Below are 27,371 nucleotides of genomic sequence, written 5' to 3'. Positions count from 1 at the left end.
TAGACAGAATTCTTGTAAAAGAAGCAAAGTAACTTGTAAATACAAGAACAATGTAAACGTCATACCTAAGAACACCACCAGCATCTACCAAGTTCTTTTTTAGCAAGTTAAAGGCTTTCTCCTGCTCCATTCGGATTATCTTCCTGTCAATTTTGGGGTCTGTAGGAACTCTATAGTCAGGAAATTTCTGTACTTTTTTAATGTAAATCCTTTTCATAAGAAAAAGAAGAATTTGCTCCATTAAATTATAATCTCAAGATTATCTAACTTGTCAAACAGAAGTTTAACTTAAGCATTACTAAAGTTTAGAGAAAATTTGATTATCTAGAAAGCGTTCAGATCATTATGTGAAAGATATGCCATATTCTCAGTATATAATACTTTAGCAAATTAACAGTAGTCATTACTTTAGTAAAAATGTCTAAATACTATGCAACTAACTTTTTTTCCTGGATCTGTCTCTTCTCCATTCTCCTGCTCATGCCTGGATTACTGTAATGCCCTCCTTCTGGGGCTTCTAGCTGCCATTATATGAATTTTTACATCCACTTGATACATCAATGCCATAATAATTCTTCACATTTATACCACTGTTGAAATCTATTTGCTCCTTAATCAAGTAAAAATCATTTAGCAGCATTCAGAGCATTCTATATGATTCCAGTTTACTTATCCATCTTTTAACTTCTTCAAATATTATATTGCTTTTCATGTGAAGGGTATCATCTCAATGTTCCAACTCCCTCCTTCTCATGATACACAATGTTGTTGCTGGGCACACAGTCAGTTCAGTTCAGTTCAGTCATGTCCGACTCTTTGCAACCCCATGGACTGCAGCACGCCAGGCCTCCCTGTCCATCACCAGCTCCCGGAGTTTACTCAAAATCATGTCCATTGAATCTGTGATGCCATCCAACCATCTCATGCTCTGTTGTCCCCTTCTCTTCCCACTTTCAATCTTTCCCAGCATCAGGGTTTTTCAAGTGAATCAATTCCTTGCTTCAGGTGGCCAAAGTATTGGAGTTTCAGCTTCAGCATCAGTCCTTCCAATGAATATGCAGGACTGACTTCCTTTAAGATGGATTGGTTGGATCCCCTTGGAGTCCAAGTGACACTCAAGTCCTCTCCAACACCAGAGTTCAAAAGCATCAATTCTTCAGCACTCAGCTTTCTTTATAGTCCAACTCTCACAACCATACATAACTACTGGAAAAACCATAGCTTTGACTACATGAACCTTTGTTAGCAAAGTAATATCTCTGATTTTTAATATGCTATCTAGGTTGGTCCTAACTTTTCTTCCAAGGAGCAAGTGTCTTTTAATTTCATGGCTGCAGTAACCATCTGCAGTGATTTTGGAGCCCCCCAAAAATAGTCTCTCACTGTTTTCATTGTTTCCTCATCTATTTGCCTTGATGATGGGACCAGATGCCATGATATTAGTTTTCTGAATGTTGACTTTTAAGCCAACATTTTCACTCTCTTCTTTCACTTTCATCAAGAGGCTCTTTAGTTCTTCTTCCCTTTCTGCCATAATAGTGGTGTTATCTGCATATCTGAGGTTATTGATATTTCTCCCGACAATCTTGATTCCAGCTTGTGCTTCATCCAGCCTGGCATTTCTCATGAAGTACTCTGCATGTAAGTAAAATAGAGTGACAATATACAGCCTTGACGTACTCCTTTCCTGATTGGGAACGAGTCTGTTGTTCCATGTCCAGTTCTCTCTGTTGCTTCTTGACCTGCACACAGATTTCTCAGGAGGCAGGTCAGGTGGTCTGGTATTCCCATCTCTTCAAGAAGTTTCCAGTTTGTTGTGAGCCACACAGTCAAAGGCTTTGGCATAGTCAATAAAGCAGAAGTAGATCTTTTTCTGGAATTCTCACTTTTCCTATGATCCAATGGATGTTGCCAATTTGATCTCTGGCTCCTCTGCCTTTTCTAAATCCAGCTTGAACATCTGGAAGTTTACAGTTCATGTACTGTTGAGGCCTGGCTTGGAGAATTTTGAACATTACTTTGCTAGCCTGAGATGGGTGCAATTGTGCGGTAGTTTGAGTATTCTTTGGCATTGCCTTTCTTTGGGATTGGAATGAAAACTGACCTTTTCCAGTCCTGGTGAGTTTTCCAAATTTGCTGGCATGTTTAGTGCAGCATTTTCACAGCATCATCTTTTAGGATTTGAAATAGCTTAACTGAAATTCCATCACCTCTACTAGCTTTGTTCATAGTGATGCTTCCTAAGGCCCACTTGACTTCTCATTCCAGGATGTCCAGCTCTAGGTGGGTGATCACACCATCGTGAAGATCTTTTTTGTATAGCTGTTCTGTGTATTCTTGCCACCTCTTCTTAGTATCTTCTGCTTCTCTTAGGTCCATACTGTTTCTGTCCTTTATTGTGCCCGTCTTTGCATGAAAAATTCCCTTGGTATCTCTATTATTTTTTTAAGAGATGTCTAATCTCTCCCATTCTATTGTTTTCCTCTATTTCTTTGCATTGATCACTGAGGAAGACATTCTTATCTCTCCTTGCTATTCTGTGGAACTCTGCATTCAAACGGGTATATCTCTCCTTTCCTCCTTTGCCTTTCCCTTCTCTTCTTTTCTCAGCAATTTATAAGGCCTCGTCAGACAACCATTTGACCTTTTTGCATTTCTTTTTCTTGGGGATGGTCTTGATCACTGCCTCTTGTACAATGTCATGAAACTCTGTCCATAGTTCTTTAGGAACTCTGTCTGTCAGATCTAATCCCTGGAATCTATTTCTCACTTCCACTGTATAATCATAAGGGATTTGATTTAGGTCATACCTGAATGGTCCAGTGCTTTTCCTACTTTCTTCAATTTAAGTCTGAATTTGGCAATAAATGATCCACAGTCAGCTCCCAGTCTTGTTTTTGCTAACTGTATAGAACTTCTCCATCTTTGGCTGCAAAGAATATAATCAACCTGATTTTGGTGTTGACCATCTGGTGACGATCATGTGTAGAGTCTTCTCTTGTGTTGTTGGAACAGGGTGTTGACTATGACCAATGCGTTCTCTTGGCAGAACTCTATTAGCCTTTGCCCTGCTTCATTCTGTACTCCAAGGTAAAATTTGCCTGTTATTCCAGGTGTTTCTTGACTTCCTACTTTTGCATTCCAGTCCCCTATAATGAAAAGGACATTATTTTGGGGTGTTAGTTCTAGAAGGTGTTGTAAGTCTTCATAGAACGATTCACTTGAGCTTCTGTAGCATTATTGGTCGGGGCATAAACTTGGATTACTGTGATATTGAATGGCTTGCCTTGGAAATGAACAGAGATCATTGAGATTGCATCCAAGAACTGCATTTTGGACTCTTTTGCTGACTATGATGGCTACTCTATTTCTTCTAAGGGATTCTTGCCCACCGTAGTAAATATATTGGTCATCTGAGTTAAATTCACCCATTCCAGTCCATTTTAGTTCACTGATTTCTAAAGTGTCGATGTTCACTCTTGCCATCTCCTGTCTGACCACTTCCAATCTGCCTTAATTCATGGTCAGTTTTCATTCCAATCCCAAAGAAAGGCAATGCCAAAGAATACTCAAACTACCACACAGTTATACCCATATCACAGGCCAGCAAAGTAATGCTCAAAATTCTCCAACCCAGGCTTCAACGGTACATAACAGTGAACTTCCAGATGTCTAAGCTGGATTTAGAAAAGACAGAGGAACCAGAGATCAAATTGTCAACATCCGTTGGATCATTGAAGAAGTGAAAATTCCAGAAAAACATCTACTTCTGCTTTATTGACTATGCCAAAGCCTATGATTGTGTGGATCACAACAAACTGTGGAAACTTCTTGAAGAGATAGGAATACCAGACCACCTGACCTGCCTCCTGAGAAATCTGTATGCAGGTCAAGAAGCAACACAGAGAACTGGACATGGAACAACAGACTGGCTCCAAATCGCAAAAGGAGTATGGCAAGGCTGTATATTGTCACCCTGCTTATTTACCTTATATGCAGAGTACATCATGAGAAACACTGGACTGGATAAAGCACAACCTGGAATGAAGACTGCCCAGGAGAAATATCAATAACCTCAGATATGCAGATAACACCACCATTATGACAAAAACCGAAGAAGAATTGAAGAGACTCTTGATGAAAGTGAAAGAGGAGAGTGAAAAAGTTGGCTTAAAACTCAACATTCAGAAAAGTAAGATCATGGCATCTGGTCCCAGTACTTCATGACAGATAGATGGGGAAACAGTGGAAACAGTCAGAGACTTTATTTTTTTGGACCCCAAAATCACTGCAGATGGTAACTGCAGCCATGAAATTAAAAGACGTTTGTCCCTTGAAAGAAAAGTTGTGACCAACCTAGACAGTATATTAAAAAGCAGAGACATTACTTTGCCAACAAAGGTCCATCTAGTCAAAGCTATGGTTTTTTCAGTAGTCATATATGAATGTGAGAGTTGGACTATAAAGAAAGCTGAGTGCTGAAGAATTGATGCTTTTGAACTGTGGTATTCGAGAATACTGTTCAGAGTCCCCTGGACAGCAAGGAGATCCAACCAGTTCATCCTAAAGGAAGTCAGTCCTGCGTGTTCATTGGAATGACTGATACTGAAGCTGAAACTCCAATACTTTGGCCACCTGATGCGAAGAGCTGACTCATTTGAAAAACCCTGATGCTGAGAAAGATTGAAAGTGGGAGGAGAAGGGTACAACCGAGGATGAGATGGTTGGATGTCATCACTGACTCAATGGACATGAGTTTGAGTAAACTCCGGGAGTTGGTGATGGACAGGAAGGCCTGGTGTCCTGCAGTCCACGGGATGGCAAAGAATCGGATACCACTGAGCGACTGAACTGAACTGATGGACCTAACATTCCAGGTTCCCATGCAATATTGCTCTTTACAGCATCAGACTTTACTTCCATCACCAGTCACATCCACATCCAGTGTTGTTTTTGCTTTGCCTCTGTCTCTTCATTCTTTCTGGTACATAGCAGATAATCAAAAAGTACTTTTAGAATGATTGAGAATAAAATAACTTCTTCACATATAGTGACTTTCTCCCAAATTCGGTCTGAAGTTCTAAATTGGTTATACTTCAAAGCAATTGTTTAATGGGTCATGTTTAACGGTCAGGTTTTAACACTGTCTAAAGTTAACATTATCAGATTAAAGCTTAACTGGCTTTAAAAATTATTTGAGAACGCTGAGACTGTGATACGAGATGTATTGCTGAAATAAGCATTTCAAAGCTCAACTAAATTTAACATTTACATGTTACTTTTAAATTTTATCTTATGATTTGAAACACTATAAATGTGTGAAACAGAATATTATTACTGAAAGACATTATAAAAATCTTTCATTCGTGTACATTTTTCATCCTCAGTCAAAGCAATGACTAACTCAGTAGTCCTATTCTACCTAAAACTGACTATGTTGGTCTTATATATTGCTGCTGTGAATATAACTGGTAAAATCACCACCAAGCAACTCTCCAACTCTCCAAAAATTGCCAACATTTAAAAAGAACACAATACTTGCCCTAACAATCTAATTTCAAGGAATTTATTCCATTGATATAGAAATAGCTACAATGTTATTAGCTGTAGCTTCATAAATAATAATGAAGAATACTTCTCAGTGCCTACAGTTCATTGGCGGAGGGTTAATTAAGTAAATGATAATTCATCTACAAGTGGAATATTATATGGCTGTTAAAAAGGAACCATGAAACTAATATAATGTTATATGTCAATTCTATTTCAATTTTTAAAATCAATTGATCAATCAATAAAAAGAAGGAATCAGCTCATTTATATACAGACATGGAGGCAGCTTTGAGACATATTGGGAATGAATAAAAAAACCATAGAGTAAAACACCAAGGTGCTATGATATAGTGAGGGAACTATGATTAATATCCTGTGATAAACTACTGTGGAAAAGAAAATGAAAATGAGTAATTACATGTATAATTGAATCACTTTGTTGTACAGCAGAAACTAACACATTATAAATCAATTATACCTAAATTTATAACAATTTTTTAAAGTGTATATAGTAGTATATGTCTCTACAATCACACTAGTATGAAACATAATAGTTTTGAGCAAATAACCACATTAGGCATTCAGAATGGAAATATATCCATGTGAATTCATAGAAGAAAAGAAGGTAGGCTACTACCCAAATTTAAGGAAAGAAAATATTAGTAATCTTTATTGAAATCGTCAACATTTATGAGGGCAAAGTGGTATATATATATATATATATATAGGCATATATATATATATATATATATATATATAGGCATATATACAGAATATCTTTGAAAAGTTACTCAAGAAACTGTAAGAGTTGTTGCCTTCAAGTGGGACATGCAGGGTAAGAGGAAACAGATTTCACTGTATAGTTTCCAGTGCAGCTTAAACGTAATAAAAACATGCACATGTGCATATTAACTATACAAACATAAGTACTTAATAAAAAATAAAAGAAAATGAAGCTTACCGGGCTGGACAAGTGGCTTTGTAGAGCTGACAAGACCTATTTTCCAGCTCACCAATTTTTTTTAACTGGAAACCTTTTCTCCTTGGCCCATACTGACACTCCATTACCACAGCTCTACTCCCTGTGGGCCAAAACCAACTATTGATATTAATTCAAGTATCCATCTGCACTGGGTGCTAGATTCAAAACAACTCAGTAGTAGCAGTGACAAAATCTATACTTCCAATTACACAATCTTAAGGAAAGAAAATATCAGTCTGACTGAGATATACAAACACATAAATATAAAAGTTTATTATAATATTTACCAATTGTATCAAATGATGTGAGGAAATCAGCAAACACCACATCTACTGAATGTCAACTGATATTTACATACACATAATTTTATTAATAAAGTTTATTACCTTATAAGTAGAAATTAGCAAATGCTACATTTGTTAACAAATATGAAAGTCTTTTATATTTTTATTTCCTTTTTAATTGATTTCCTTATTTCTAGTTGAGCTGTTTGAATCACATGATTACCAACCTCTAAGATGGCCCCCAATGATCCTGGCTCCTGGTACTCATATCCTTGGTAATTCCATCCCCTTGGGCATGAGCTAGACTTATTAACTTACTTCTAATGACTATGGCAGGAGTCATCAGTCAGTTCAGTCGATCAGTCGTGCTCAACTCTTTGTGACCCCATGGACTGCAGCACACCAGGCTTCCCTGTCCTTCATCAACTCCCAGAACTTACTCAAACTCAAGTCCATCAAGTCGATGATGCCATCCAACCATCTCATCCCGTCATCCCCTTCTCCTCCTGCCTTCAATCTTTCCCAGCATCAGGGTCTTTTCCAATGAAACAGTTCTTTGCATCAGGTGGCCAAAGTATTGGAGTTTCAGTTTCAGCATCAGTCCTTTCAATCAATATTCAGGACTGATTTCCTTTAGGATGGACAGGTTTTATCTACTTGCACTCCAAGGGACTCTCAAGAGTTTTCTCCAACATCACAGTTCAAAAGCATCAGTTCTTCAGTGCTCAGTACAGTTCAGTTCAGTTTAGTCGCTCAGTCATGTCTGACTCTTTGCGACCCCATGACTGCAGCATGCCGGGGCTCCCGGTTCATCGCCAACTCCTGGAGTTTACTTAAACTCATGTCCATTGAGTTGGTGATGCCGTCCAACCATCTCATCCTCTGTCATCCGCTTCTCCTCTCACTTTCAATCTTTCCCAGCCTCAGGGTCTTTTCAAATGAGTCAGTTCTTTGCATCAGGCGGCCAAAGTATTGGAGTTTCAGCTTCAGCATCAGTCCTTCCAATGAATATGCAGGACTGACTTCCTTTAGGATGGACTGGTTGGATCTCCTTGCAGTCCAAACGACTCTCAAGTCTTCTCTGACACCACAGTCAAAAGCTCAATTCTTTGGCGCTCAGCTTTCTTTATAGTCCAACTCTCACATCCATATGTGACTACTGGAAAAATCATAGCTTTGACTAGACAGACCTTTATTGGCAAAGTAGTGTCTCTGCTTTTTAATATGCTATCTAGGTTGGTCACAACTTTTCTTCTAAGGAGCAAGGGTCTTCTAATTTCATGGCTGCAGTCACCATCTGCAATAATTTTGAGCCCCTCAAAATAAAGTCTCTCACTGTTTCCACTGTTTCCCCATCTATTTGCCATGAAGTGCTGGAACCAGATGCCATGATCTTAGTTTTCTGAATATTGAGTTTTAAGCCTTTGCACTCTCCTCTTTCACTTTCATTAAGAGGCTCTTTAGCTTTTCTTCCCTTTCTGCCATAAGGGTGGTGTCATCTGCATATCTGAGGTTATTGATATTTCTCCCAGCAATTTTGACTCCAGCTTGTGCTTCATCCAGTCCAACATTTCTCATTACGTACTCTGCATTTAAGTTTAATAAGTAGGGTGAAAATATAACAGCCTCGACATACTCCTTTCCCGATTTGGAACCAGTCTGTTGTTGAATGTTCAATTCTAACTGTTGCTTCTTAACCTGCCTACAGATTTCTCAGCAGACAGGTCAGGTGGTCTGGTATCCCATCTCTTCAAGAATTTTCCACAGTTTGTTGTGATCCACACAGTCAAAGGCTTTGGCATAGTCAATAAAGCAGAAGTAGATTTTTTCTGGAACTCTCCCTTTTTCAATAATACAATGGATGCTGGCAATTTGATCTCTGGTTCCTCTGACTTTTGTATATCAAGCTTGAACATCTGGAAGTTCATGGTAAATGTACTGTTGAAGCCTGGCTTGGAGAATTTTGAGCATTACTTTGCTCGCCTGTGAGATGGGTACAACTGTGCGGTAGTTTGAGTATTCTTTGGCATTGCCTTTCTTTGGGATTGGAATGAAAACTGACCTTTTCCAGTCCTGTAGCCACTGCTGAGTTTCCCAAATTTGCTGGCATGTTTAGTGCAGCATTTTCACAGCATCATCTTTTAGGATTTGAAATAGCTCAACTGAAATTCCACCACCTCTACTAGCTTTGTTTGTAGTGATGCTTTCTAAGGTCCACTAGACTTCTCATTCCAGGATGTCTGGCTCTAGGTGGGTGATCACACCATTGTGATTATCTGGGTCGTAAAGATCTGTTTCGTACAGTTCTTCTGTGTATTCTTGCCACCTCTTAATATCTTCTGATTCTGTTAGGTCCATACCATTTCTGTCCTTTATTGTGCCCATGTCTGCATGAAATGTTCCCTCTGAATCTCTAATCTTCTTGAAGAGATCTCTAGTCTTCCCCATTCTATTGTTTTCCTCTATTTCTTTACATTGATCAGTGAGGAAGGCTTTCTTATCTCTCCCTGCTATTCTTTGGAACTCTGCATTCAAGTGGGTATATCTTTCCTTTTGTCCTTGCTTTTTGTTTCTCTTTTTTTCTCCATTATCTGTAAGGCCTCGTCAGACAACCCTTTTGCCTTTTTGCATTTCTTTTTCTTGGGCATGGTCTTGATCACTGCCTCCTGTACAATGTCATGAACCTCCATCCATAGTTCTTCAGGGACTCTGTCTATCAGATCTAAACCCTTGAATCTCTTTATCACTTCCACTGTATAATCATAAGGGATTTGATTTAGGTCATACCTGAATGGGCTAGTGGTTTTCCCTACTTTCTTCAATTTAAGTCTGAATTTGGCAATAAGGAGTTCATGACCTGAGCCACAGTCAGCTCCTGGTGTTGTTTTTGCTGACTGTATGGAGGTTCTCCATCTTTGGCTGCAAAGAATATAATCAGTCTTATTTTGGTATTGACCATCTGGTGTGTCCATTTGTAGATTCCCTGGTGGCTCAGATGTCAAAAGTGACAGGATTTATTTTTGATATTAAGTTATAAGAAGACTATGACTCCCATCTTAAGATACTTTCTTGGTCAGTTGTTCTCTCTCGTGAAATCAGATGTCTTATGGTGAGGCAGCTCTGTGAGGAGGCCCACCCAACAAGAAAGAAGCCTGCCAACAGCCACAGGAGTCAGCTTGGAAGCAGATCCACCCCCAGGCAAGCCCTAAGATGACTGTGCTCCAGCCAACTAATTGCATTCTTGTGAGAGAACTTGCAGCAGAACCTCCTTGCTAAGCTGCTCCTGCATTTCTGACCCATAGAAACTGTGAGACAGTAAATATTTGTAGTTTTCACCCACCACATTTGGGGTAATTTGTTACACTGCAATATATAATACAAGTAAGTAGATGTGAAAACTATACAATTTAAGATGCTAAGCTGAATATCCTAATCTATGTAGGGTATAGCAAACCTTGCAAATATAAAGCCAAACACACCAATCATGAATAAAAATGTTGATAAAAATGATACTAACTTCTTCTAAGTAATGGTAAAGGAAAATCAGCTTGAGAAACTATTTTATAATACATAAAACAAAGAATTAATATGCAGAATAAAAGAACCATAAATAATTTTTAAAAAATAAAAACTAACTACCAAACAGAAAAATGGGCAAAGACTATGAACAGGCAAGTCAGAAAGGAAAAAAAAGGATATTAAATAAACAAATAAAAAGATGCTCAAATGCACTAGTAAGCAGGGAAATGCAAATTAAACAACACTAAAATACTCTCACACTCCTCAAATTGACAAAAATAAAAATCTGACAATACTCTAAAACAACTGAATCTACTGATCAGTCTTAAAAGTTAAAAATGCTGTATAGGTAGCAATAACAAGTATACAGCACACCTATGAAGTATTCTTCCAAAATACTTTAATGAAGACTAAATCTTCATTTAATCAAACTCCTATCTAACAGTTTATAGGAAATAAAGGAGATAAAAGAACATGTTAAAAAAAACACCTGAGACGGAAGCAGCAAAATCTTGAATACGGCAAACTCTAAGAACAAACTACCCAGAGGAAAAGAGAGAAATTTTTAGGTGAGAAGAAACTTAACCAAATTTAATCTGTGAACTTGGTCTGCGTGTGAATTTGAACAAACCTCTGAAAAAAAAATTATGAGCTAAATGGAAACGTGAACATTGGACAATTGATGACAATAGAAATTGGTATTAATTCTTTTAAAGTGCAATAATGGAACCATTGTTACATTTATATATATAAAGAGTTCTTATATTTCAGACATATACTTTAGTATATATTATATACCTTAGTAATTATAGATAAAATAATATCTGGAGTTTCCTGTGAAATCACCTTCGAGAATGAAGTAGATAGGGATATAAATGACACAAGACTGAGCACATGCTGATACTTGTAGAAGCTGGAAAAGGATACATGGAGTTATGAACTTTCATATATTATCACCTCTACTTTGATGTCCATATGAAAATTCCCATAATATAAAGATGTTTTTAAATCTGACAATGCTAAATCATAGAACAAATGTGGGAAAGGGAAGTTTTCATACTTGCTGAAAGGACCAAAAATTAATACAAGCTGTCAATCCCTCATGTATGATTTTGAAATTTAAAAAGCAGAGAAAACAAAATTGTTTGGAATACATTTGGCTGTAAAACCTGGTGTGAACTTCATGGGGCTATTTATAGTCTTTATTTATTCTTTTTACTGTAACTATAAAGTCTTACTGGGTTTGAGCAAGTAATATTGCCTATAGAATACTTGCTGGGAGCATTCTGTAATATTATCATATTATAATCCAAAAAATTTAGAATTCTGAAATACATCTGGAAAAAAAAATTTAGAGAAGGGATTTGGACCTGAACTATCATCTTAGAGAGAAACTCGTGATAATCTTGTGAAGACAAAGTGAGAATACTTCACAACCCAGCAATTCTACTTTAATGCACACAAAACTGAAAAACTAGTTTGGATTTCTGACCCACAGAAACTGTGTTTCAAACTAATATTTTAGAAAACTACTTACACTTCTGAACAGAAAATACGTATTTTGAAGGTTAGTCTACAGAATTCTTTGTAATATTGAAAAGTTGGAGACAACATAAATGATCATTAGTAGAAAAATAACTGCAGTTTGGTCACATGCTGAAAAGACCAAATTTAAGCAACAGTTTATTATTATGTAATAGTCCATATTATATGATATTAAATTATATAATAATGAAATAGAATTAACCAGAATCTGTAAGTATCATGGAGAGAGTTTCAAAATGAGTAAGTGAAAAATTTACTTAATAATATCTATATTTTATTACTTACGTATACTTTAAAATATTTAGAATAATAAAAAATATTATAAATACAAACATGTATGATGAAGTACAAAAATACATACCATATTCACAGAGTAGCTGCCTGAGGAGAGTTAAGAAGGGATTAGACAAGAGGGAGGGAATATATGTATACCTATGGCTGATTCATATTGATGTTTCACAGAGTACAACAAAATTCTATAAAGCAATTATCCTTCAATTAAAAAATAAATTAATTAAAACAAAAAAAAAGGGATTAGAACTAGGCAGCAGAATAAAACCTGTGCAGAAGGGGTTACATTTATCTCATCTTTCTCTAAGGAGTTCTCTTTACCCTCAGAGGTCCAGGATGAGTCTACAACTCTTCTGGTAGAATTGCTCACCCAACGTAGTTCGGAAACGAACAACTTATTCTTAGGTTCTTTGTGGTCTGACTAGTCCTAAGATGACACTTTGGGACTTGCTTGAAACTCTATTGCTTTAGTAAGCACTAGCACGGTGTTTGAGAATGCTGTAACACACCTGATGTCAGAATATCAGAATTCTATATCATAATTCCAAATTGTATACCAATCCTATACAGTATCCCCAGAGTTATAAGCTATACAAAACAAACTGATTTTTTTTCCCCACAAGACAAATCAAGACAGAAGGAAAGAATATCTGGATTGGATGGGGGGAAAACACCCAACTACAATAGCTACACATACTTAAAATAATAAAACTGCTCTATGGTTTAATTTTTATTAAATAGGTCTACCTTGAATTTAGTTATTTTTTACTTCTCATTTTTCAGTATAAAGTATTATTTATTTACCCTAACATACTAAAATATAATTTTACAACATAAAATAATTGGTTGTATTTACTGTAAGTTTTCTTTTCAGTTTAATACACATTTTCACCAATTAACAGTCAGTTGTCATCTACCAAAATAAAAATGTATCACCTTAGGAAAATCACATTTTCACAATGGATCATGGCTGCTGCTGAACTTTTTAAAAATAAATCTTTACTAAAGTACCTGCATTGACAAATGGGATTCCATCATAGGGGACATACTGGGATTTCCACATCAAGCGCGTAGCTGGCTTGGCTGGGCTCGGAGACTGGCGGGTCCCCCAAACACTCTGTGTCTGCTGCTTGTGAAATGTTAGGACGCTTTCCAATTCAGTCTCACTTACACAGTAGCCACGGTATGAATCTCCAATTTTCTGCATGTAGAAATTCAGTAACAAAATTATCAACAAATGTGCTTCATTGTACAAGAAATTTAATAAGGTGGTTGCCTAAGATGAAAGACTCATAATCTTGCAAAAGAGAACATCATTTCTGCCCTCAGGTCAATGGTGTCTATTACAACCAGTAGGTCTGAGCTGAATGCAAACATCATCATCAAATAGATATTTTGTAGTAGTTTGTTAGAGTATAATGCCAAACTCACTGCCAAAGTATCTTTATTAAAATCTTGTTTGAGAGAATTAATACTTAGTGAAGATAGCTTGAAGAACATATTATATATTCATTCTCCCAAATAAAATTCTACCCCCGGATCCAACCAGATCAACATAAAATTAGCCACAAAGTACTGGTTCCCTGTGGGGCTTCTTCTACTGAAATAGATTTTTTTTTTAATGTATTTGTTCATTTATTTACTGGCTGCAAGGCATGTAGGATCTTAGTTTCCTGACCAGGAATCCAACCCATGCTCTCTGCAGTGGAAGCACTGAGTCTTAACCACTGGACCATCAGGGAAGTTCCTGAAATAAGATTTTGATATGATGAATGAATCTATTTGAAAACCTATGAAAATTGTGATGGCTATCTCTTATAAAAAATGATGTCAAAGAATTTGCTTATTATATCAATATTCTTTTAATGAAGATCTTCCTCTGAGAGAAATTCTGGCCTAGTATCAAAAATAGTTAGGTTTTATCTTATGGAAATTAACATAATTACTTTTACCTAACACATACAGACCTTAGTAACTAACTAGGTTTCCCCTTTTTAAATACAGATACTTAAGATTACAGATGTGTGTGCATGTAAACACACACATGTAATTCATTAAGATAAACATTCTCACTTTCACTTCATAATTCCATTCTTGTTTTTCTTTATTCTTCAGCTTCCATTTTAACTTCTACCTTGCTAATTTATTTTTAAGTATTTTTGTAAGCTGTCTTAAATTCTCCCTGAAACAAGGCAATGTATAAATTTATCATGTAAATAAATTGATAGTATCTATCTCTCAACTAAGAAAAAAGCTGTCTCTATACCAATAGACTTCTCTATACCAACTGGACTTCCCTGGTGGCTCAGATGGTAAAGCATCTGCCTACAATGCAGGAGACCTGGGTTCAATCCCTGGGTCGCAAAGATCTCCTGGAGAAGGAAAGGCAACCCACTCCAGTATTCTTGCCTAGAAAATCCCAGTGACAGAGGAACCTGGTAATCCATGGGGCTGCAAAGAGTCGGATATGACTGAGCAATTTCACTTTCTTTCTTTCTTTATACCAATAGAGAATTTTTTTTTAACTGTGATCACTTAAACTGAAATGCATTTAGATCTAGAACTGACTCCATGTAATGGCAACCCATTCCAGTACTCTTGCCTGGAAAATCCCATGGACGAAGGAGCCTGGCAAGCTACAGTCCATGGGGTCGCAAAGAGTCAGACAGGACTGAGCGACTTCACTTTCACGTTTCTCCCTTATAGGGAATAAGAGCAGAAATGTGGAACAGGGATTTTGTTGATCCTAATTAGACTAAATATTTCACCTGGCAAGAATAAAGTTAACAAAAGTAAGGTATGAACACACTGTTGTAGGTATACTCTGAGCCGTAATAAAAAAGAGACAATCTAATGCCAAACAATACATTATCTATAATTTCCCTTAAAAATAATGAAAATGCCTGTGCTTATGAATTTTCTTCTCGCCTAGATAGTTCTTCATCAAAATATCACCTACAAATAAAAGCAGGGACATAAAGTCTAGCCATGACATGTTTTTACAAATAAAATAGAGCATATAATGTTGTCAGTGAAAGGAAAAGTTCAGAACTACAATATAGTCAAACCCATATCAGGAGATAAAAGTTTAATTCAGTATTGAAATTTTTCCAACTAATAAATTTTGGTCAAATCTAAAAAATGCCTATAAGAAAAACATCATTAATAGAAACTCAAAAAGTAAAAAGGACTAGGAAACAATATTTTAAAGCAAAATGCATAAAATACTTCTTCAGTCATTAACCAAAAATGTTTTTCACTATTGATATAGCTTGAAGAAAAAAAAAGAATCCTTCACTGGAGCTAATTCAGGCTGTTAAACAGTTTCAACTAATTTCTTGCAAGATATACGATGTTAGATAAGCTACACAATGTACCATGGTATAAAATGAAGTAATTTGGCCACATAATTGCCAATGCTTTAATGTCTACAGCATTTAATAAAGTTTATGATAATGATTTTAAAAAGTTTCATCAGGACTTCTTTGGTGGCACAGTGGATAAGAATCCGCCTGCCAATGCAGGGGACACGGGTTCGATTCCTAGTCTGAGAAGACTCCACATGCCATGGAACAGTTAAGCCTGTGCACAACTACTGAGCCCTCGCTCTAGAGCCCAGGAGCCGCAACTACTGAAGCCCCGTGCGCCTAGAGCCTATGCTCCACAACAAGGAAAGCCACTGCCACGAGCAGCCCACACGCAGCAATGAGGAGGAGCCCCTACTTGCTGCAACTAGAAAAACCTGCACAAGAATCAATGAAGACCCAGCAGAGCCAAAAATATATAAATTTCACGGTTGACAAATCGTTCTGGTTTTTAAAAAAAACAACAACAAAACCCTTCATCAAACAACAAGAATAGTAACTTTAGGAAGAAACCATTGAAAAACCATGACTAACAAAAAGGTGAGGGGAAAAAAAATCTTACTATCTATACATACATACAAGTATGTAACTTAGAAAAGCAAAAACAGTGATAATGTCCTAACATACATAATACATCAATTGACTTCATGATAAGAAATTTCCTCAAAATGCTAAAACCAACATAATGCTTTTCCTTCTTGTATTTTAAGAATGTTTAAAACAATGAAGCATTTTAATAATTAAATACTAATTATCATGTATGGTTTATATGTAGAAAACCATGATCCCTTTCCTCAAAAAGTATATAGTCTAAATGTTATGTAATAATGAATAACCCAAGCTAGCAAATAATGAAGAATGGTTATGGTAATAATTTTCAAAGAATTTTGAGAGAGAAATAGGCAAAAAATAATTATTCGAATATTTCACAAAAGATATATAGGACTTGCACTGGGATTTGAAGAATAGTAGTTAGAAAGGTAAGTACAAGGAAAAAAATAACATTAGGAAATGGATATAAAAACAATTGAAGAGGGACATAAAGGAAGATTCTAAAGTGCTAGTATAAAGTAAGAAGACTGGGCTAATACAAATCAAAGATAAACTGGAGAAAAGTAAGAAATAAAATAGGACAAGATTAAGTGATAACTGATTATGAATGATTTTGAAAGCTAGTAACAAGTGGCTAAATGATGTGGAAAAAATAACACGGAGCTTACTGGGCAGTGAGAAAAGATAATGAAAGCAGTATGTCAAGATAAGTAGTTTTAGGGACTTCTCTAGTGGTACAGTGGTTAAGATTTCACCTTCTAATGCAGAGAGTATGGATTCAATCCCCTGGTCAGGGAACGAAGACCCCACATGACTCATGGCCAAAAAACCAAAACATACAGAACAGAAGCCATATTGTAACAAATTCAATGAAGACTTTAAAAATGGCCCACATCAAAAAAAAAAAAAAAAGATTGGTAGTTTTAGAAAACCACACAGTAAGGACTAGAAATGGAAGAGTCAAAGAGATCAATGGGGAGGCTGTTACTATAACTGAGTTCAAGATTATAAAAGGCTATGTGGAAGAGGCTCTTTTTAAACCACTTTAAAGGAAAAACTAAAAATATCAGGTGATTATCTAAATATGGGAAAAAAATTAATCGAAAACTTTATATCTAAGAAAATGGTATTTGTCATTATACAGACAAAAAATTTAGGAAGTAGAGCTAGTTGTGGTATGTTAGATAATTTCTGTTTAGGATATGGTGAATTTGAGGTAAAGTTCAAGTAAAGCTTCAAGTAAGTAGCTGGAGATCTGGGCCAAAAGCAAGGGAAGAATTAAAGAACTGGTCATAGAGAATTGGGATCATTTTTATAAAAGTGAGAATTGAAAGTCAACAAAGTTGGGAAGCTCTTCGAGGGATAAGAAACAGAGAAACAAGATAAGGTCAAACAGTGAACCTTAAAGAATTTCCACTGAGAATATGAAAACAAAAAAGTGCAAGCAAAGAAAGTGAAGGAATGATTAAAAGATTAAACATAAAGAAACATGAAGTTTCATGGAAGACAAGGAAAAGATTGTAAGATAAGAAATGTAAGTGAAGAATGAAGGGATTTGTATGATCTCTGCTTTAACAGATCTTATAATCCCTAAGGAATAAAATTATAGATGAGGAGCACAAACATAAAATATTACAGACACAGCCTCTATTAGTTATACTCAAGTAGATAATGAATTATATTTATAACCAACTAAGTCAATCTACGTAAGGATTACTTTTTAACTCACCTCACAGCTCCTAAGACGGCAGGCCCATATAGGTGTGTTAGAAGAAAGTGGCTGGAGTGGAGCCAAAAGAGGTTCTTCGAGTATCCTGGGAGAGGTGAGAATATATATTAATATATATTACCAGGTACACAGACACATAGAGCCATTTAGTTGCTTTTTCCTCTTGCCAGTCAAAGACAATACTGAAGTCATCAAGGAGAAACTGTAATGATGAAAGATTATTCTGATGGTTGTAACTATGCTTTTTTTCAATCACTACTATTTTATCAATTGCTAAAGTCTAAGTTTGTTTTTCCAAATACCTGTAGTTTCAACAAATTCAACTGCTTTATGTGTCTTTCTCAGAGCGTATTTTGTATTCTTATACATTTTTCATTTAACAAAAAATGAGCTAATAAACCACCTTCAGGTGACTTATTAATAGTAACACGATATTATGTTTAAGATTAAATGTCACTTAACTTGTGTTTACTTTAACATATTTTCATAGAACAATTAAAATATCAATACAAAACCCATGTCTGTATTTCCCTAAATTATTATAAAGAGTGTTATTTTATGGCAAAAATAAAAGCTGAAATAGATATCAACAAAAACATTTTAAACAATTTACCACAGAGGTGATAAAATGTGATGAACCATTAAAAATTACAGGACCTAGAATAGATATTTATTTTAAAAACTCTATTAATGCTAGCTGTTTTCAGAGTTCTTCAAAGATAACAGGCAAGCGTCACTGAGGTAAAGTAGCGCTTTGATCTTTTACAGCTTCTTAAGTAGTTTCCTTGTTGCCAAGATGCTATTAAAATGATTTGAGGATGTACTTGATGATGCCTTGTTCCATTCCTTGCATTTCTGATCTTCTCTATAGGAAGCCAGCCTTAAATGTGATATCATAAAAAGTGATTTCCATGGTGATATACAAAGACGAGCTCCTCTTTCTCACTGACTCACCTGGTCACTGTCTTTTTGGGCAATGTGAGGGATGCCTGTGGATGAAGAATGTAACTACTGTCACCGTCTGCTAGAGCATCCACTCTTACAGCTGCTAAGTTTCTGTCACTGGGTTTCTCTTCGGAGACATCTTAACAAGAATAAGAGCAAAGCAACATTAATACTTTAAAAGACGATGAGAATGTAACTAACTGAAACTAATATATGTGAAACAGGAAAGGGAAGATATGCTCTGAAGCTAAAGATAATAAAACTGATACTTTACAGATAATTTCTCTCATAAACTTGCTTTTAAACTGTAAAACTGATTATTGAAGTTTTATAATTAAGTTTTGGAACTTATATTGAACAGCTAGGATATAAAAATGGCAGAAGCAACTTATATTAAAAGAACCACAATATAAGAGGAAAATGTAAAACTCCTTTTTGTTTCTATATCATGTTTATGTTTTCTGCAAACTATGTTTTTTTCTCTTAAGTTTTAACAACTGCTATCAAAGACACAGAATCATAACACTAAATTAAGAATATCTACCCTAAATCATTATCTAAGAAAAAACCACAACAGTGTAGCTATGATGTTAGAAAAGAGATTCAAATAGATGGAAAAGGAAAGAAAGCAAAAGGAAGAGAATAGGGATAATAGGGATATTATCAAATAGGTAAAGAAAGAATAAAATAAATAAGGAGAATGATTCTTTCGCAATCTGAAGGAGCAAAGTAAAGAAGAAAAGAGCAAAGAGGAGATGAGAAGAACATTTTACAAATGAATGTCACATGCCTAACAACAATATGGATAAAAATACAAATATAAAATGTCTCCAGTAGCAATTAGCACTATGTTCTTGTTATTATTGCTGTTATTATTACTGTTATTAAAGTTAAGAAGAATTTATTTTATGCTCACTGGTCATTTGGGAGGAAGCAAGAGTCAACCAGCTTCATAGAATTCCAAAATGAAATAGACAGCTAACCTAGACAGGAGTTGAAAAATGAACTTGAAATTTATTTGGGCTAAGAAACTTTTTCTAATCATTCAGTTCACAATCTTACCCAAAGAAATCCACTTTAGCACTGACTTTCATGGGGTGATTTTCTGAAATATACATTTGTTCTTTGAAACATTCTTAAATCCCCTATATCCCATAATTACTCACCTTGAGGACTATTCTCATCCACAAGTGGTCCCTGAGGTATAATCATTTGTGTCATTCCTGTCTGGGGAGATGGAATTACACGCAGCACCTGTCCATTTTCTGATGGGCTGGCAACAATCATCTTGGAAGCATTTTAAAAAAATCAAGTGCATAAGTCTATAATGATTCAACAGAATCACTACTTAGAAAACTGTTAGACATGCCTATCTCAACAACGGATACTATCATTTCCCTCACTTTATAGATGAAAACACAAGGTACATAACATTTTACTTCCCCCCCAAGTCTCTCAGTTGATAAACGGTAAAGCTAGGATTCAAAACAGGCAGTCTGACCCTATGTTCTATGATCTTAATCATTGCATGGGTATGAAGTCTAATTACTTAGTAAGCTGAACAAGTCTCTGACTGGATTAAAGATAATGTATTATCCACACATTTGACCTATTTGTGTGATAATCACTAGTCTCATAGTTTAATTTTCATTTAAAAACAGTAACTTGTAAAATGTTTAAACAGGATTTTTATAGCTCCGCATTTTTTATATGCTGTCTTGATCCATAAGGAATAATACAGACTGCCCCCAAAGTTTGAAAACATATGGAAATTGTATATTTATTATTTCCTTTTTTTTTCTCAGTTTAGCAAATGAACTCATTGCCTCAAATTTAGAGGAATGTAAACTGAGAAAGCATGTAAGCTGAAGAAAAACATTTTGAGCCTATGATTTAAAATATAACCAAAATATTATTTTAAAATAAGTTTATCCTTTGTTTCCAGACTTTCTAGACACCTTATAAACTTTATTACCTAAAAAACTACTAACAGTTTTACTGCTTTACCCAAAACCCCCTGTCCTCAGTTTTCCCTAAGGCAGGAAACTCTCCTTAAGCACTCCAACCTCAAGTCTCCCTTTTGGTATGTAAAACATGGAAACATTACCAATGGCCTGATAGAGACAGTATTCTTACTCAAGAGGGTCATTTGAAAAACTTTAAATTTGGGGGGGGGGGGGGGGGGGGCATCGACAACAAACCTAAACCACAACAAAATAGAATGCCTTAAGTACAATCATAAACATTTCCCAGAAATTCAGACTAGGAATTGTTTCCTTCCACCAATGTTTATCGTGTTTGTTGAGCTAAACATATCTTGCCATACCTCTTATCATCTCAGCATGAAAAAAACCACTGTAAACCCTTGATGATGACAACTGCCTTTCATTGGTTGAGTTCATGCTAGTGGCAGGACTTTCCACATAGTACCTTAATCTTCATAAACTATGTACATTTTATACATGAGGAAATTATCACACAGAGGTTACAAAACCCATGTAAAGTAACAGAGCTATATATACAGTTCTGAGCTGAAATTCAAACCCAAGCAGTCCTACTCCTTTTAACCACTACTCTGTACTGCCTTAGTCTTCTACCCATAATCGCAAGTGTACTATGTTGCCTCCCAATACCTGATGATGTTACTTAACCTAAAAAAAAAGACAAAAATAAAACAATACGAAAACCCTGCTGGACTTTAAAAAGACAATAATAATAATAGTTTTAAATTCTTTCCATATAAATGAGATTAGATAGATGTGAAAAATAAATCTGCTGCAATACATTCTATTTGAGGCCAACCATGAAAATTATCAGAAAATCTTGGCTAATGAGTAGTTTTATATTTACTTGGCTCTTTGTGCACAATATTTCTAGTAAATAAAAAATATCATCCCTGATTCACTCTAAAACCTCTTCCCATCCATAGGAGATTCACCCACTACAGAAACTTTGCTAGTTCACTGATAGCTTAAAAAAAAAGTCATTTCTTACAAAAAGCTCTACTTGTTAGGAGATACTGATAATGGGGAAAGCTATCTATGCATATATGAAGGCAAGGGGCATATGGGAGGGAAATCTGTATTTTCTGCTCAACTTTACTGTGAACCTAAAACTGATCTTAAAATTAAAAGTCTATTTTAAAGTAAACAATAAAAATTTAAAATCTCCACTAAGTTTCCCAGAGTATTACCAGCTTCTGATCTTTGGAGAAAGTAACTAGTTACATTTTGTTGCTTACATTTATTTCCAAGTTCATAACATGTTTCCTTATTTCACAACTTCAAATAACTCTCTATATCACCTCCTACCCCAAATAGTGTAAAAATCACCTTTATAATTACTGCAGATAGAAAATTTAATACAATTACAGAGAGAATGAAACCTCCAACTTTTTTCAGACCCAGATAAATAAATAATTTCAACATGCTTTTTAGGAAAGTTACCATGTGTAAAATGAGCACCCTTTATACATTCAGACTCTTATATCCTTCCATTAGAGTATACAGACTTTCTAAATGTTCTGATAGAAACTAGAATAAATGTCAAATATCAGGGGAAATTACAGAAGTATTTCATTCTGAACATGAAATATGAAAATGGATCTGTTCACATCTAAATTATTTGTTATTAATCTGATGGTGATAACAGTATGGTTACAGAAGCTTACCCTTACTTTGCATTTCAGTCCTGAAGCCCAGAAAATGTTGAGCTTGAACATAACACAAAAAAGTTGTCTACAATTAGCCCCCTCTCAGTCAATAACTCTCAACCCCAAAATTTAGGTGGATTAAAAGGGAGCCAAAGGACATAGATTATTAACTCTAGAATGCTCTAGACTAGAAACAAAAACAAAGGTTAATTTTGGGTTATTATAAATGGCTGCCTACTTAAGCATAATTGATATTTGAAGTTAAGATTTTAAAAGTAATTTTTATTACTAAATTAAAATTTACTGCAGGAAAATTTGAAAAAACAACCAAAACAGATATATTATTGTTCATATTATTGATAATATATTATTAATCAGAGAGCAATTTAGAAGTTTTTCTCAATTTTATTTCAATCAAAACCATCTTTCACCTTTATTACTCAACTTATGAACTTGGTCATAAATACTGCCTAACAGTTTAAAGCACCATTTTCAATTTTATACATTGTTATTCACATGACATCTACATATTGACCTATAAAATCAATAAGAGTATGTCTAAATTCCATCATTTCATTGGTACTTTCATTGCTTTCTTTTTCTTCAAGAAAGCACACCAGCATGTGGCATGCAAATCAGTAAATGAGATACTGATAGAGCAAATAACCTTGAGTTCAGTTAAATGTATAAACAAAAAATAAATGTAAGTTATATGTAAGCTCTGGCACGTTAGCACTAGTGACCAATTATGTTACATTTCCAACTGGTCTCAAAGCACAAGTTTGCCTAGACAAGGTGGTAGCTGGGCTATATTGGTTTGAAGTACTATTTGTAGTTGTGAAAGGAAATAATCTATTTCATTTTATTTCTGATTGCACGACACAGCATGCGTTAGTTCCCCAACCAGGGATCAAACCTGAGTCCATGGCAAAGAAAGCATGGAGTGTTAGCCACTGGACCAGCAGAGAATTCCTAGGAAATCTTTTAAAATCCTTACATAACTTAAAAATGAGTATCATAGAGACAGTGTTTTCAAAGGAATATAAATCAATAGTGTCAAAAAATTAAGGTCATCAAGTTAGACTAATACATTTGCCAAACAGAAGAAAATTGGTTATTTTAAAAACCTACTCACCATTTGTGCGTTAGAATCCCCCAATGACTGAAGCTCATATTGAATAGGTTGCCCATTTTGGTCCACTAGATGGAACTGCTCTGCAGAAAGGGTCTGTGTCTGAGTCAGGGGCCCTGGTATATTCTGAGATGTGAGTGAACTGTCCTCTTCAGGAGTAGTAACAGGTAAAACTCTAGGCGAACCATCTTGTCCAAAAGAAGGCTCACTGGAGTCCATATAGGTTAGATGCTTTTGTAAACAAAAAAGTCACTTGAGTGTTTGTAGAATATGTCACAATTTTTTAAAACATAGAATGTTTATGATAAAAAAATGGAAACATTCATTTTTCAGTTCATTATTCACTTTACTTTTTATAAGGGTTATCAATTCAGAATGATACAGACAGGAGTTCTTAAGTGAAACTGTTGAATTTTATTATTATTTTACTGAAAATTGTTCATTGGAATGCAACGTGAAATGATGAAATGTAATTCAACATGCATATTTTTCTTTATACATAAATCTTCATGAATATATCACTTTATTAAGTTCTATAATATAAAATTAAATAAATGACAGGATTATGGAAAATTAAATGTTAAAATTCTTGAATATATTAAATATAACACTATTTGTTTTCCCTTTGAATGGAAAAAAAGTTCCCAGTTGAATTCCTACTTTAAATACCTGAGAATCTGTTTTTGACTCTTCAGAATCATTATGGTTGACTTTTAATGAATCAACAGACTGTTCCATGCTGATATCATATTCAGTTCCATTTTATTCTGTTGTTTAATAGCTGAAAGAGTTTAAATGCCTGATCAAATAAAATACATAATATTTTTATAGAATGTTTGTCTTAAATAAATTCCTCATCTCTCTGTATTACCCCATACAACTTAGGTTAAGTCATTTATACCCTGTAAGATTAAGAAAATAAATTTGTTAAATGATTTGCAAAGGCACCAGAGTAAATTCAAGGCAGAGCAAAGATTAGTGTTATGTAGTTTACTCACCCTATCCTTAATTATACACATGTACTAGTTTATTAAGATTGCTGCTATGTGACAGACACTTCTTACATGCTTTCAGACACTTCTAAAATTCTCATTTTACAAAGATTTACTCTAAATGAAAATGTTTAATTTTATGAGATATGCCATATGATAGCATTACATAATTTTAAATGATATTTTGGTGCAGATGGAGATTATATACATACAACTCTTACCATAACATAAAATTATACCACTTAACATTGCAATGACAAGCTTTGAAAAGGAAGAAATCTGTATTCCAAAAAGATTAGGTGTAGTACAGTGGTTTTCAACAGGTGGCGATTTTGCCCCCACATATACCTCCAAAATTGCCTTATTCCCTGGGGATATTGCTAAATCACTGTATGTCAAACAATAAACTTTGACCCTTACCTCATATCAAAGATTAACCTGAAATGTATCATAGACTATAAAACTATAAAACTTCTAGACAAAAGCAGTAGAGAAAATCTTTTGACTTTGTGTTTAGCAGAGATACCTTAAACAGGACACAAAAAGCATGAAATATAAAAGTCTACAAATTGGACTTTTTTAAAGTGATGAAATTTGCTCATTACAGATCAGGAGAATATATTTGCAGAACATACACTTAGAAAAAACTTTTTCTGTATTCAAACTCTGTAAAGAACTGGTTTGGCTCAATTATAAGACAACAACCCAATCAACAGTAGGCAACATATTTGAAGGACACTTCACTAAAGAAGCCATAAAACTATATAGCTAAAGCAAGACAAATGCTGTATGACCTCTCTCATATGTGGAATCTTAAACAAATGTAAGCTCACAGATACAGAGAACAGACTGGTGGTTGCCACAAGCAAGGGGGTTGGCAGTGGGAGATATAGATGAAGAGGGTTTAAAAAAAAAAAAGGAAGAAAATTCCCTGGCAGTCCAGTGGTTAGGACTCAGTGCTTTCACCACCAGGCCTGGGTTTTGATCCCTGGTTGGGGAACTGAGATCCCGTATGCCACGTGGTGCAGCCAAAAAAATCAAAACAAACCTTTCTAAAAAAAAAAATCTTATATTTAAAAAGCAATCAGAGTGTCTGTAAACTAAAGCCAGTAACAAACCATAGTATATGAATTTAAAAATTATCTTGAAATTTTTGGTTAAGTTACTGTACTCTAGACAATGCTGCAGTTAGGATGAACAAGAAAATGCATTACTTCTTCATTAACTTATAAAATAAAAATTGAGAAAGCTTTGTCTATAAAACTGTATAAAACAGTTGAAGACAGTGCTCTGTAGTCAAATGGTCTGGGTTTAAATTTCAGCTTTATACTTAGTTAACTACTCTGAGATTTAGTTTTTCTCTCCTGCAAATTGGCATTTATACTGCATCTCCCTCACAAGGCTGTTAAAAAGATTAAACAAAATAATGTATGCAAAGGGCTTGATGCAATTCCCAGGACACTGTCAGTACCTAATAAATTATTCCTACTACCTATAATTATGTAAACTAAGATTAAAAATACACCTATCTATAAATAATTTGATTCTTGAAGACAAAAATCTGTTAAATATCAGTCATCTCATTGATGTAATCAAAATTTACCTGGGCTTAGTATAAAGCTTCTATATGTACTTTTCTATACTATCTTTAAAAAATTACAAAAAGTCTTACATTTTCAGATGACCTACTAGTTCTATTTCAATATTACTGTTTTAAATTCAACATTTTGCATGTAGTAAAAAACAAAGGGTCAGTCCAGATTTGATGAAAACCAATGTCAACTTTTATGAATTCCAATTACTAGTTCATTAAAGATCCCACTCAGTTCTAAGATTTTATGTTCCTAATAGTTGATTATCCTGATGACTTCTAAAATTAATTTAACTGTCATTTATTGACTGACTTCTAATGTGCACTGAGTATAAAAATAACTATTCAAACAAAAAACGTTCACAGAGTTTAGATCCAATTAATTCACGTCCTACTGAGGGACTTAAAATTGAAACTACTGCTGTCAAGAATACAATTTTTTTAAGTAAATTAAATACATTGAGATATTTACTGTCTAGACATGGTGACATTAAGAAATATTTTTGATTCTTGCCTGGGAAATCCCATGGACAGAGGAGCCTGGCAGGCTACAGTCCATGGGGTCGCAACGAATCTGGATTGCCCTTTTCCAGTGGTCAGAAAATCTAGGCTGTGTTCAGAACCAGAAAGCAGAAAGCCAAAGTCCTTAGGCAGCTGAAATAAAAACCTTTGATGAAAAGAAAAAAAAAGAAATATTTTAAGACTTTATTCTAATTTTTAAATATCAGCACTATTAACACAGAATAAGGATTATTAATTTAATTATCATAGCTATAAAATCATTTAATGCTTACTGAATGCTTATCATATTTTTTTTGAACCCCATCGACTGTAGCCTGCCAGGCTCCTCTGTCCATGGAATTCTCTAGGCAAGAATACTGGATTGAGTAGCCATTCCCTTCTCCAGGGGAATCTTCCAGACCCAGGGATCAAACCCTGGGTTGCAGTCAGATTCTTTACCATCTGAGTCACCACAGAAGCTCACTTAATAATTACTAGCTAGTATTATTAATAATTACTCTTGTTCTGTGATGTAGGACCTAGTATCAACAATTTATAGAAAAGTAAATTGAGGTTCAGCATTATACAGTTATCATTTATTGAGCACTCACCACAGTAAAGCACTAGGCTCAGTGTTGTATACATGTCATTCTATTTAATCCTTTCAACAACACTGTGATTCAGTTACTTAGTCCAGTTTCACATGTAAGGCATTAAGACTTATTTGTTGTTGTTAGTCAT

General features: G+C 35.0%; 1 protein-coding gene across 1 annotated transcript in view; it reads right to left on the bottom strand.

The window, feature by feature from the left end:
* The window catches only part of CARF (calcium responsive transcription factor), a 38,041-nt gene extending 13,757 nt beyond the window's left edge, over positions 1-24,284 (bottom strand). The window contains exons 1-8 of the mRNA XM_052635760.1: positions 24,216-24,284; positions 23,550-23,777; positions 19,929-20,049; positions 18,772-18,901; positions 17,818-17,902; positions 13,183-13,372; positions 6,512-6,632; positions 66-209 (exon numbers count right to left, since the gene is read on the bottom strand). Of these exons, the coding sequence (XP_052491720.1) occupies positions 66-209; positions 6,512-6,632; positions 13,183-13,372; positions 17,818-17,902; positions 18,772-18,901; positions 19,929-20,049; positions 23,550-23,777; positions 24,216-24,284 (1,088 nt within the window). The remainder of the gene's footprint in view (positions 1-65; positions 210-6,511; positions 6,633-13,182; positions 13,373-17,817; positions 17,903-18,771; positions 18,902-19,928; positions 20,050-23,549; positions 23,778-24,215) is intronic.
* Between the last annotated feature and the right edge of the window lie 3,087 nt (positions 24,285-27,371).

Source organism: Budorcas taxicolor, chromosome 2, assembly GCF_023091745.1.
Source record: "Budorcas taxicolor isolate Tak-1 chromosome 2, Takin1.1, whole genome shotgun sequence".
NCBI lineage: Eukaryota > Metazoa > Chordata > Mammalia > Artiodactyla > Bovidae > Budorcas > Budorcas taxicolor.
The sequence above is the reverse complement of the archived record's forward strand: the minus strand, read 5'-3'. Positions and strand labels throughout refer to the sequence as shown.